The sequence below is a fragment of the Cibotium barometz genome, chromosome 65, assembly GCF_041138505.1.
Source record: "Cibotium barometz isolate CiBa-2024 chromosome 65, ASM4113850v1, whole genome shotgun sequence".
Classification (NCBI taxonomy): Eukaryota; Viridiplantae; Streptophyta; class Polypodiopsida; order Cyatheales; family Cibotiaceae; genus Cibotium; species Cibotium barometz.
Window position 1 is genome coordinate 19947630 of NC_141110.1, and position 12618 is coordinate 19960247.

General features: G+C 45.6%; 2 protein-coding genes and 1 long non-coding RNA gene across 3 annotated transcripts in view; all 3 read right to left on the bottom strand.

Annotated features, from left to right (window-relative positions):
• Nucleotides 1-12618, bottom strand: part of LOC147603023 (eukaryotic translation initiation factor 6-2) — a 55224-nt gene that overhangs the window by 8919 nt on the left and 33687 nt on the right. The window lies entirely within an intron of this gene.
• On the bottom strand, nucleotides 9361-10118 carry LOC147603024 (uncharacterized). Its single transcript, XR_015265691.1, has 2 exons — nucleotides 9986-10118; nucleotides 9361-9878 (listed from the first exon to the last, which is right to left on the bottom strand). It is a non-coding gene; the product is annotated as an uncharacterized LOC147603024 (long non-coding RNA).
• LOC147603025 (uncharacterized) lies at nucleotides 11015-12209 on the bottom strand. Its single transcript, XM_086797393.1, has one exon. The coding sequence runs from the start codon at nucleotides 12207-12209 to the stop codon at nucleotides 11271-11273; it is 939 nt and encodes a 312-aa protein (XP_086653519.1). The 3' UTR covers nucleotides 11015-11270.

A 12618-nucleotide genomic window follows, 5' to 3' on the forward strand; every position in this document is an offset into this window, starting at 1 on the left:
ACAAGAGGATTTTCGGGTGCTGTCCAGCCTCTTAGGGCTGCGTTTTGGTGGGAGGAAGGGACCTAAATCAGCTATTTCTCATTTGGACGGTTTTTTTAATCTTGTGAGGTTTGGTCCTATCGGTTGGATCAACGATGACAGCTTCAGATTTGGCTCCCGTAACACTTTCCTGTTATTTCGCAAACAAGTTGGATGGTGGTAAGTTTCAGTCATGGAAGTTGCAGGTTACTTCTATTCTTAGGGAGTATGGTTTGACGGAGTTTCTCTCGTACAAGAATCGGTACTTACCAGAACTTGCCTCTACGGAGGATGTGTGTCGCTGGAGGAAGACTGATGAACGGATCTATGGCTTTCTCCTCTTGAATTGTCAGGATTCGGTTCTTCAACACTTCATCTATGCTCTTGATGATGCTTCTACTTTCCATATGTGGCAGTTGCTTTGTGACCTATATGGTGATGCCAGTGATCGGCAGATGGTTTCTTCTTCTGGGTGCTATGCAACCACCGATCTTGTGGATACTTCTTTTGGAGATGTTCCTGCAGCGAAGGATAGTGGGCTAGTTTTGCTCATTGCATCTGAGGAAGGATTGGGATTGGGATTGGGATTTGGTTGGGCTTGTGGAGTCTCGACATCAGTTTTCAGAGGGGGCAGTTGAATTCTTACATCTGGCGATACTGACCTTCGAGGAGGATGCTATTGTACAGCATTTGGCTACTCTTGGTAGAGAGTTGGAGCAAATGGAGTCTTTCTTTTGAGGGTATTATCTTCTTGAAGCTACACGCTTCTAGGGATTTCTGTGACACTGCGTTTACATTTGGGTTTGGCACCGATATTTGGAGTAGCACAATGCAGCCTGCATGGTTGTTTTCTTCTAGAGGAATAGTGTACCTGGTAGCTTGTTTTGTTGCTTTTGTAGCTGAGTTGCTGTGGAGATTACTTGTGGAGCTTTCCTCGTACCTGTTGTTGCTCCATTCTTTTGTCTTTGACAGAGGACGACTTCTTCGGCTTCTCGGAGTTTGTTCAGCATCTGGTGCTTGGTGCTGAGAGGGGGTGTTAACACATTCATCCCCGGTTTCTGCCCATTTCTGGTGTCCTTTTGGTCCCTTTTGCATGGCCCTTGATTGTGGGCTGGCCACCCGTAGTTTTATATTTTTTCTGGGATTTTTCCCGGCCTGTATGGTTTTTTCCCAGTCGGCCAGCTTCAGTGTCTCCAATCGGCCAACACTTCCCACCTATAAATAGGTGGCCTGGCCTCTCAATCTTGTATCTTGCCTAGTCTATCTTTTGCTCCCTCACTTATGAGACTGCTTGTGTCTCTTGCTTGGGACTGTACCACTTCAGTATATTCAGCATAGTTGCTCCATATCTCTCTCTCACTCTCTCTTGCACTCTCTATTCAGCCCCTTAACCTCTGCGTTTTTCCCCGATTGGCAGCCTTCTTCTTGCTGCGTTTTCTGGACAGCTTCTGCTGATTGTTTTCCCTTCAGTTTGGCTTCGTCGCTTACAACCGGAAGGTAATATTTTCATCAGCGTTTCACTTGATCTAGGCAGCCTGTTTTTTTCAGCACAGCAGCCCCACTTTGGCTGCGTTTTCCTCTCCGGTGGACATTCCCTTTTGCATAGGGGGATTGTGGTGGTTCAGGCTTATGTGGCACCCTTGGTACCTGTGGAGAACACTTCTTCTTTTGAGATTGTGCGTTTTTTTCTTGAGGAGAGCCCAAGCTACAGTCCTAGTTGATGCCTTTCCCTCTTGCAGCATATTCCCAAGCCCTGTGTGGCTGCCTTTTCTCTCTATATCAAATCTGCATTTTTTGCTTCCCTCTTCTGGTGGCCTCAAGGTTGGAGGTACAGTTGACAGAAGCTTCTGCGTTTTTTGCTACAAGAGGATTTTCGGGTGCTGCCAGCCTCTTAGGGCTGCGTTTTGGTGGGAGGAAGGGACCTACATCAGCGTTTTCTCATTTGGGCGGTGTTTTTTATCTTGTGAGGTTTGGTCCTATCGGTTGGATCAACGATGACAGCTTCAGATTTGGCTCCCATACCGCTTTCCTGTTATTTCGCAAACAAGTTGGATGGTGGTAACTTTCAATCATGGAAGTTGCAGGTTACTTCTATTCTCAGGGAGTATGGTTTGACGGAGTTTCTCTCATACAAGAATCGGTACTTACCACACCTTGCCTCTCCGGAGGATGTGTGTCGCTGGAGGAAGATTGACGAACAGATACATGGCTTTCTCCTCCTGAATTGTCAGGATTCGGTTTTTCGACACTTTATCTACGCTCTAGATCATGCTTCTACTTTCTATATGTGGCAGATGCTTTCTGACCTGTATGGTGATGCCAGTGAGATCGGCAGATGGTTTCTTCTTCTGGGTACTATGCAACCTTTGCTCTTGTGGATACTTCTTTTGGAGATGTTCCTGCAGCGAAGGATAGTGGGCTAGTTTTGCTCATTGCATCTGAGGAGTTTGTTTCTGCTGTTGCCTTGCCTTTAGTCTCTGTGCATACTTCTCCTTGCCCGGATGAAATATCCGGTAATGTTTCTGAGGAAGATAGTGGGCTATCTTTGAACACAGCTTCAAGGGGGAATTTGTCTCCTATTACTTCGCCTCCGACTCTTTCTTCGACAACCAGTGACCAGGATGTGTTGCTAGTCCCTTTGCCTTCTATGGAGGAGCCTGCTTCTACGCTCTGTGATGCTATTGAGGAGGCTACTACTACTTCAGTTACCATTGCTGTGAATTCCTATTTCCCTTACTCTGTGTGAGGATTCTCAATTGTGGTCAAGCGTGTCCGTGACCGTGCCTGGGACACAGTGGTACTTCCAGGACTTGAAGGATTGGGATTGGGATTTGGATTTGGTTGGGCTTGTGGAGTCTTGACATCAGTTTTCAGAGGGGGCAGTTGAGTTCTTACATCTGGCGATGCTGACCTTCGAGGAGGATCCTATTGTACAGCATTTGGCTACTCTTGGTACAGAGTGAGAGCAAATGGACTCTTTCTTTTGAGGGTATTATCTTCTTGGAGCTACACACTTCTAGGGATTTCTGTGACACTGCGTTTACATTTGGGTTTGGCACCGATATTTGGAGCAACACAATGCAACCTACATGGTTGTTTTCTTCTAGAGGAATAGTCTACCTGCCAGCTTGTTCTGTTGCTTTTGTAGCTGAGTTGCTGTGAATATTTCTTGTGGAGCTTTCCTCGTACCTGTTGTTGCTGCATTCTTTTGTCTTTGACAGAGGACGACTTCTTCAGCTTCTCGGAGTTTGTTCAGCATCTGGTGCCGAGAGGGGGTGTTAGCACATTCATCCCCGGTTTCTGCCCATTTTTGGTGTCCTTTTGGTCCCTTTTGCATGGCCCTTGATTGTGGGCTGGCCACCCGTATTTTTATATTTTTTCTAGGATTTTTCCCAGCCTGTATGGTTTTTTCCCAGTCGGCCAGCTTCAATGTCTCCAGTCGGCCAACACTTCCCACCTATAAATAGGTGGGCTGGCCTCTCAATCTTGTATCTTGCCTAGTCTATCTTTTGCTCCCTCACTTATGAGACTGCTTGTGTCTCTTGCTTGGGACTGTACCACTTCAGTATATTCAGCATAGTTGCTCCATATCTCTCTCTCTCTCTCTCTCTCTCTCTCTCTCTCTCTCTCTCTCTCTCTCTCTTGCACTCTCTATTCAGCCCCTTAACCTCTGCGTTTCTCTGATTGGCAGCCTTCTTCTTGCTGCGTTTTCTGGACAGCTTCTGCTGATTGTTTTCGCTTCAGTTTGGCTTCGTCGCTCCCAGCCGGAAGGTAATATTTTCATCAGCATTTCACTTCTACTTGGAGTTTGGATCTAGGCAACCTGTTTTTTTCACGACAGCAGCCCCTCTTTGGCTGCGTTTTCCTCTCCGGTGGACATTCCCTTTTGCAAAGGGGGATCGTGGTGGTTCGGGCTTTGGTGGCACCCTTGGTACCTGTGGAGGACACTTCTTCTTTTGAGATTGTGCGTTTTTTTTCTTGAGGATAGCCCAAGCCACAGTCCTACTTGATGCCTTTCCCTTTTGCACCGTCTTGCAGCATATTCCCAGGCCCTAGGTGGCTGCCTTTTCTCTCTATATCAAATCTGCATTTTTTGCTTCCCTCTTCTGGTGGCCTCAAGGTTGGAGGTAGAGTTGACAGAAGCTTCTGCGTTTTTTGCTACAAGAGGATTTTCGGGTGCTGTCCAGCCTCTTAGGGCTGCTTTTTGGTGGGAGGAAGGGACCTAAATCAGCGTTTTCTCATTTGGACGGTTTTTTTTATCTTATGCGGTTTGGTCCTATCGGTTGGATCAACGATGACAGCTTCAGATTTGGCTCCCGTAACACTTTCCTGTTATTTCGCAAACAAGTTGGATGGTGGTAACTTTCAGTCATGGAAGTTGCAGGTTACTTCTATTCCCAGGAAGTATGGTTTGACGGAGTTTCTCTCGTACAAGAATCGGTACTTACCAGAACTTGCCTCTGCGGAGGATGTGTGTCGCTGGAGGAAGACTGACGAACGGATCTATGGCTTTCTCCTCCTGAATTGTCAGGATTCGGTTCTTCGACACTTTATCTATGCTCTTAATGATGCTTCTACTTTCCATATGTGGCAGTTGCTTTGTGACCTGTATGGTGATGCCAGTGATCGGCAGATGGTTTCTTCTTCTAGGTACTATGCAACCTTTGCTCTTGTGGATACTTCTTTTGGAGATGTTCCTGCAGCGAAGGATAGTGGGCTAGTTTTGCTCATTGCATCTGAGGAGTTTGTTTCTGCTGTTGCCTTGCCTTTAGTCTCTGTGCATACTTCTCCTTGCCCGGATGAAATATCCGGTAATGTTTCTGAGGAAGATAGTGGGCTATCTTTGCACACAGCTTCTGGGGGGAATTTGTCTCCTATTACTTCGCCTCCGACTCCTTCTTCGACAACCAGTGGACATTCCCTTTTCCAGAGGGGGATTGTGGTCATTCGGGCTTTGGTGGCACCCTTGGTACCTGTCCCAGTTGCATAGAAACGCGTTTCATACAGGTTCGAAACGTACGAAACGTTTCGAAACGTTTCGTGCTGTATGAAACGCGTTTTTTTCATCATCCATTTTTTATTTATTTATTTATTTATTTTTTATTTTTTGTGTACAATGTAGAGACGGATTGCATTGAGAGTTCTCTCCCAGGATTGCAGTTCAGGGCCTTGTGAGAGAAACTGGAGTACATGGGCTCTTTTTCACACGAAAAAGAGAAATAGACTCTCCTCAGCACAATTGGAGAGGCTTGTCTTTTGTCATTGCAATCTCTGATTGCTAGAACAAAAGGGTCATCCCATTGAGCCTCGCCAAGTGAATCCAGATAAGATTGATATCATGAAGTGCAAGGAGATTCCCGACATTCCTCAGGAGGAGAGAGACATCTATTCTATGCTCTACGAGGAGATCATGGCTCCGGCTCGCACTACACGATCTTCTCGAGAGGCTAGTACTAGTGGTGCACCTGCACCTCTAGAGGATGAGGCATTTGAGGACTCGGCTACCGGCAGTGACCTTGAGAGTGAGGCTGCAAAGGCAAAAGATGCAGATGAGGATGAGCATGAGGATGCAGATGAGGATGCAGATAGTAGCTAGCAGCTGCTGCCAGTATCATTTTATTTGGACATGTTATTTAGTTTGAACTTTGGACATGCTATTTATTTTGATCTTGGATTTTGAGTCATGACTCATCACCCACGTGGTGATCCTTTTGATTTCTGCTTAGTCATCAGTGATCACCCACGTGATTTGTGATATCATTATATCTTACATGTATTTTGTTTTTATTGAAATGAATTCAATTATAAGTTATGTCAACAGTTTTTTCTTTTCTATATTTCAAGTTAAAAATATACATGTTTTTTCTATTTTGTATGAAACCTTTTTGTACCCATTTCTTACCTTTTATGAAACGTTTCAAAACGTATGAAACCCGTTTCATACCTGCCGTTTCTGAAACGCCTGGCAACTATGGTACCTGTGGAGGACACTTCTTCTTTTGAGATTGTGAGTTTTTTTTCTTGAGGAGAGCCCTAGCTACAGTCCTAGTTGATACGTTTCCCTCTTGCACCCTCTTGCAGCATAATCCCAGGCCCTGTGTGGCTGCCTTTTCTCTCTATATCAAATCTGCATTTTTTGCTTCCCTCTTCTGGTGGCTTCAAGGTTGGAGGTACAGTTGACAGAAGCTTCTGCGTTTTTTGCTACAAGAGGATTTTCGGGTGCTATCCAGCCTCTTAGGGCTGCGTTTTGGTGGGAGGAAGGGACCTACATCAGCATTTTCTCATTTGGACGGTTTTTTTTTATCTTATGAGGTTTGGTCCTATCGGTTGGATCAATGATGACAGCTTCAGATTTGGCTCCCGTACCACTTTCCTGTTATTTCACAAACAAGTTGGATGGTGGCAACTTTCAGTCATGGAAGTTGCAGGTTACTTGTATTCTCAAGGAGTATGGTTTGACGGAGTTTCTCTCGTACAAGAATCGGTGCTTACCAGACCTTGCCTCTGCGGAGGATGTGCATCGTTGGAGGAAGACTCACGAACAGATCTATGGCTTTCTCCTCCTGAATTGTCAGGATTCGGTTCTTCGACACTTCATCTACGCTCTTGATGATGCTTCTACTTTCTATATGTGGCAGTTGCTTTGTGACCTGTATGGTGATGCCAGTGATCGACAGATGGTTTCTTCTTCTGGGTGCTATGCAACCAGTGATCTTGTGGATACTTCTTTTGGAGATGTTCCTGCAGCGAAGGATAGTGGGCTAGTTTTGCTCATTGCATCTGAGGAGTTTTATTCTGCTGTTGCCTTGCCTTTAGTCTCTGTGCATACTTCTCCTCGCCAGGATGATATATCCGGTAATGTTTCTGAGAAAGATAGTAGGCTATCTTTGCACACAGCTTCTGAGTGGAATTTGTCTCCTATTACTTCGCCTCCGACTCTTTCTTGGACAACCAGTGACCAGGATGTGTTGTTGGTCCCTTTGTCTTCTATGGAGTAACCTGCTTCTACGCTGTGTGATGTTATTGAGAAGGCTACTACTACTTCAGTTACCACTGCTGTGAATGTTCCTTTTTCCCTTGCTCTATGTGAGGATTCTAAATTGTGGTCAAGCGTGTCCGTGACCGTGCCTGGGGCACAGTGGTACTTCCAGGACTTGAAGGATTGGGATTAGAATTTGGATTTGGTTGGGCTTGTGGAGGCTCGACATCAGTTTTCAGAGGGGGCAGTTGAGTTCTTACATCTGGCGATGCTGACCTTCGAGGAGGATGCTATTGTATAGCATTTGGCTAGTCTTGGTACAGAGTTGGAGCAAATGGACTCTTTCTTTTGAGGGTATTATCTTCTTGGAGCTACACGCTTCTAGGGATTTCTGTGACACTGCGTTTACATTTAGGTTTGGCACCGATATTTGGAGCAGCACAATGCAGCCTGCATGGTTGTTTTCTTCTAGAGGAATAGTGTACGTGGTAGCTTGTTCTGTTGCTTTTGTAGCTGAATTGCAGTGGAGATTACTTGTGGAGCTTTCTTCGTACTTGTTGTTGCTGCATTCTTTTGTCTTTGACAGAGGACGACTTCTTCGGCTTCTCGGAGTTTGTTCAGCATCTGGTGCTGAGAGGGGGTGTTAGCACATTCATCCCCGGTTTCTGCCCATTTCTGGTGTCCTTTTGGTCCCTTTTGCATGGCCCTTGATTGTGGGCGGGCCACTCGTATTTTTATATTTTTTTTGGGATTTTTTCCAGCCTGTATGGTTTTTCCCAGTCGGCCAGCTTCAAGGTCTCCAGTCGGCCAACACTTCCCGCCTATAAATAGGTGGGATGGCCTCTTAATCTTGTATCTTGCCTAGTCTATCTTTTGCTCCCTCACTTATGAGACTGCTTGTGTCTCTTGCTTGGGACTGTACCACTTCAGTATATTCAGCATAGCTGGCTCCGTATCTCTCTCTCTCTCTCTCTCTCTCTCTCTCTCTCTCTCTCTCTCTCTCTCTCGCACTCTCTATTCAGCACACTCTAGTGCTCTTTTGCTTACGCTCTGTGCACTCTTTCATGGTATCATCGCTCCTGGTTCAGCGATTCCATCTGCTGCCCCAGATTCAGCCCTATTTACAGCCCCTTAACCTCAGCGTTTTTCTATGATTTGCAGCCTTCTTCTTGCTGCGTTTTCTGGACAGCTTCTGCTGATTGTTTTCCCTTCAGTTTGGCTTCATCACTTACAGCCGGAAGGTAATATTTTCATCAGCGTTTCACTTCTACTTGGAGTTTGGATCTAGGCAGCCTGTTTTTTTCAGGACTGCAGCCCCTCTTTGGCTGCGTTTTCCTCTCAGGTGGACATTCCCTTTTGCAGAGGGGGATTGTGGTGGTTCGGGCTTTGGTGGCACCCTTGGTACCTGTGGAGGACACTTCTTCTTTTGAGATTGTGCGTTTTTTTTCTTGAGGAGAGCCCAAGCTACAGTCCTAGTTGATGCCTTTCCCTCTTGCACCCTCTTGCAGCATATTCCCAAGCCCTGTGGGGCTGCCTTTTCTCTCTATATCAAATCTGCATTTTTTGCTTCCCTCTTCTGGTGGCCTCAAGGTTGGAGGTACAGTTGACAGAAGCTTCTGCGTTTTTTGCTACAAGAGGATTTTCGGGTGCTGTCCAACCTCTTAGGGCTGCGTTTTGGTGGGAGGAAGGGACCTACATCAGCATTTTCTTATTTGGACGATTTTTTTTATCTTATGCGGTTTGGTCCTATCAGTTGGATCAATGATCAGATTTGGCTCCCGTACCACTTTCCTGTTATTTAGCAAACAAGTTGGATGGTGGTAACTTTCAGTCATGGAAGTTGCAGGTTACTTCTATTCTCAGGGAGTATGGTTTGATGGAGTTTCTCTCGTACAAGAATGGGTGCTTACCAGACCTTGCCTCTGCGGAGGATGTGTGTCGCTGGAGGAAGATTGACGAACAGATCTATGGCTTTCTCCTCCTGAATTATAAGGATTCGGTTCTTCGACACTTCATCTATGCTCTTGATGATGCGTCTACTTTCTATATGTGGCAGTTGCTTATGGTGCAAGGTGGAAAGGTACGTAGTGTACGGCACGCTATCAGTACGTACGGAACGTACTTTTGTACGGAGCAAATTTTAAGGTACGTAAACAGTACGTACCATTTGTAAACAGTCCTAGAAACCTGAATATTTTGTAGACATAGCAACCAAAATACTTAAAATAAAGACTGAACCTCATTACTTAAAGTTTAAATCAATTATCAGTTACCAAGCCCATTACACAATACCTCAGGTTAGCCGTCATAGTGATATAAGCAAGAACCATGAAAGTCATAGATGATAAAAGAGAGTACAAATATCATGTCTACAGCACATGTCCTGGTCCACAAGTGCAAAAAGCAAAACAATGAAACACTACAGTTGTCTAGACTCTAGAGTCTAGACGCAAGAGTCTCAAATCTCATCATCAGATGAAGATGATGAGTCTTCTGAAGAGAGCATGCCTTTATCATTGATACCATTGCCCTCTTCATCGAACTATGGCTCAGCAGCAACAAGCTCCAGTGCATCCTCGTCATGTGCCTCGGGAATTTGAGTGTGAATGAGTTCGACAGCCTCATTTGCACGCCTCTGCTAGGTGCGACGAACTGGAAGCTTTCCCCTGCGAATGCTCTCTCGTCTCGCAGAGCCTGGATCAAGAGCTGCCTGGCGTAGAGGAATGCTGAGAGATCGTGCACGTGAGCGGGTCACACAACAATCCACGCTCTCAAGCTCTCTATGTAAAGCTCTCAAAAACTCCTCTTGCTCATCTCTAATCTGCCGATCCACAAGCTCCGGGCTGGGTTCATCTACCATTTTGAGTAGTGTTGGATCAACCTGTTTAAACATGCCACAAATTGCATATTGGATATTCATTGAACTAGAAATTGCATATTGGATATTCTACTTCTAAGTTCTTCTTGAGTCCAAATTTCAATTTATACCTGCTTCGGTGACCCCAAAGCATGGTAGCTTCGCACGAGCCTCATGTTAGCTCTGCAATACACCAACTTCTCTAATTGAGAAGTACTAAGGCGATTCCGAATCTTAGTGTGTATAAGAGAGTATGGGTTCCAGTGCTCCAGCTGAGAAATCCTGTGCAAAAATGAGTGCAATGCGAGCAAATTTGTAAATCTTTTAATGCTAAAACATCAAGCTTCACTTCCGAAGACTATACTTTAGAGATTAATTACAAGTTACCTGAGATAGAACACAACTCGTGAAAGGTTTGGAAGACCAACCCTTCCATAAGAGTGCCACCATGTCAAAGGAAATTTCATGGCTTCCTTCCTCAATGACACAGGTCTCGCAAATGAAGCACCAATACCACTCATGTAAGTGGTGAACTCTCTATCGATCTGAAGTTGCTCCACCTCTGAGAACATCCTTCCAACATACTCTCACTGCTTCATGCTCAAAGCAGTATTATTCCATAGCTCTGGCGACCTGTAGAGAGGATGGAGCATGGCAGCCATCGCATGGATGGGACGGCTCATGAATGTCCACCGTTTGTCTACAATGTCCAAGATCTCACCTCGACTGAAAATGAGATTGAAAATACATGTCTTAGGTTATAGTGCTAAGTGTACACATGTCAGTCAGACATGTCATGAGAATCGAGAAGTCATAAAAATCAAAGAAAGAGGAAGAAAGTAGAACTATTGCTTACCGTTGAGCAGTCATCATGGAGCACTAAGCAACATGGTCATTCATTTGCATAAACAAATGAAAGACCAGTCCCAAAGTTGAGCCCTCCATGTCTGTAAGTCGGAGAAGGACATACACGAGCTTAAGTGCAACTGAAAGGCTATGAAGTTGCTGCCAAAAATCATCATCCAGGATCCGCCTCTGCAAGTATTTTGTATGCTTATCCTCTGAATGATGCATCTGTCGCAACCTTGGATCCACAATTGTTGATGATAGTGAATCTCTTATCTTGTAGAGCCTACCCAAGACCAAGAATATGAAGGCAAACCTGGTCTTGGAGGGTCTCACCATATCCAAAGGGCTATGGCTCCGAAAGATGGCAAGAGCCTGATGCTTCTTGCGGAAGAAGGTGGTGATCTTTACAGCATCTGCAACAATGGGCTGCACCCAAACAAGCTTCCCAATGTCTTCCATAAGTAAATCAAGACAATGGGCAGCACATGGAGTCCACACTATATGTGGAAACTCTGCCTCGATCATTTGAACCATTGCCTTGCAGTTAGAGGCGTTGTCGGTCACCACCTACACAACATTGTCCTCCCCAACCTCAAGGATAGCCTGTCGAATGTGGCCATAAATGAACTCCCCTGTGATCCTGTCGCCTACTCTCCCTGCATCCACCGCACGCAAGAAATAGGTGCCCAAGCAAGATGACACAAGGATATTGATTATGTGCCTCTTGCGAATGTCTGCCCACCCATCTGAAATAATAGTGCATCCAAACTCCTGCCAACCTGCTTTCACAGGAGTGAGCGCCTTGTCTATCAAGGCCTTCTGCTCATCCAACATGGATGTATGCATCTTCGTATACTCAACACCTGTCCACGTCTCAGTAGGCCCTACCTGCGCAATTGCTTTCACCATTCTTTTCCATTGGTCTGTCCTTAACACATTGAAGGATATATTACACTCAATAAGAGTACGACAAATCTCCATTTCTGCCACCCTTTGTCGCTCCTTTACCCAAGCTTGTGATGAGATACAAGAACGCAGAGTGGATTGCTTTGATGCCTCCCCTGTACCTCTCGCATCTTGTGGCAGGAGGTCCTCATCATCGGCAATACGTGCCCTCTTCCTGCCTGTGGTGGATTGGGCTGAAGCCGAAAGACTTTCACCCTCATCTACTGTACCTGAACCTGTAACATCTCCAATAAAAGCATCATGGAGAGCATCTTGCGTACTTTCACCACCTCTAACACTGCTTGCACCACCCATTGCAGGACAATTCTCCGCAATCAATTGGTCCCTCACAGCTTGTGGTATTTTATCACATGGACCACATTGATTGGTGCACCCGATACCTGTCATGTGCTTGATGACACGAGTTATGGTGCTAGTGTACTGCTCCCCGCAATACTTGCATGCCCATAGCCGAGTACCTGAACCTTGCTGAGAAGGGGTGTTAACAACCCTCAGGACATTGGTGTGGATTGCCCAGTTCGGGTTAGTCTTGCGCGGCATTGTGAAGTCGAAGAAGTTTGCTCTGCAGAGTTTTGCAGGTACACACAGGGGACACGATTTTGCAAGTACACACAAATGCCCAAATTTTGGTCGCTTATCTATAATCGCATGGTCGCCACACGCCCCACAATTTTTTATTTTTTATTTAAATGTTTCCATACGGATCCGTACAGTACGGTATCGTACCGTACCGTACGGCTGTACCGTACGGTGCTGATCCGTACGTACGTACGGCATCAACCTTCGTATGGTGATGCCAGTGATCGGCAGATGGTTTCTTCTTCTGGGTGCTATGCAACCAGTGATCTTGTGGATACTTCTTTTGGAGATGTTCCTGCAGCGAAGGATAGTGGGCTAGTTTTGATCATTGCATCTGAGGAGTTTGTTTCTGCTGTTGCCTTGCCTTTAG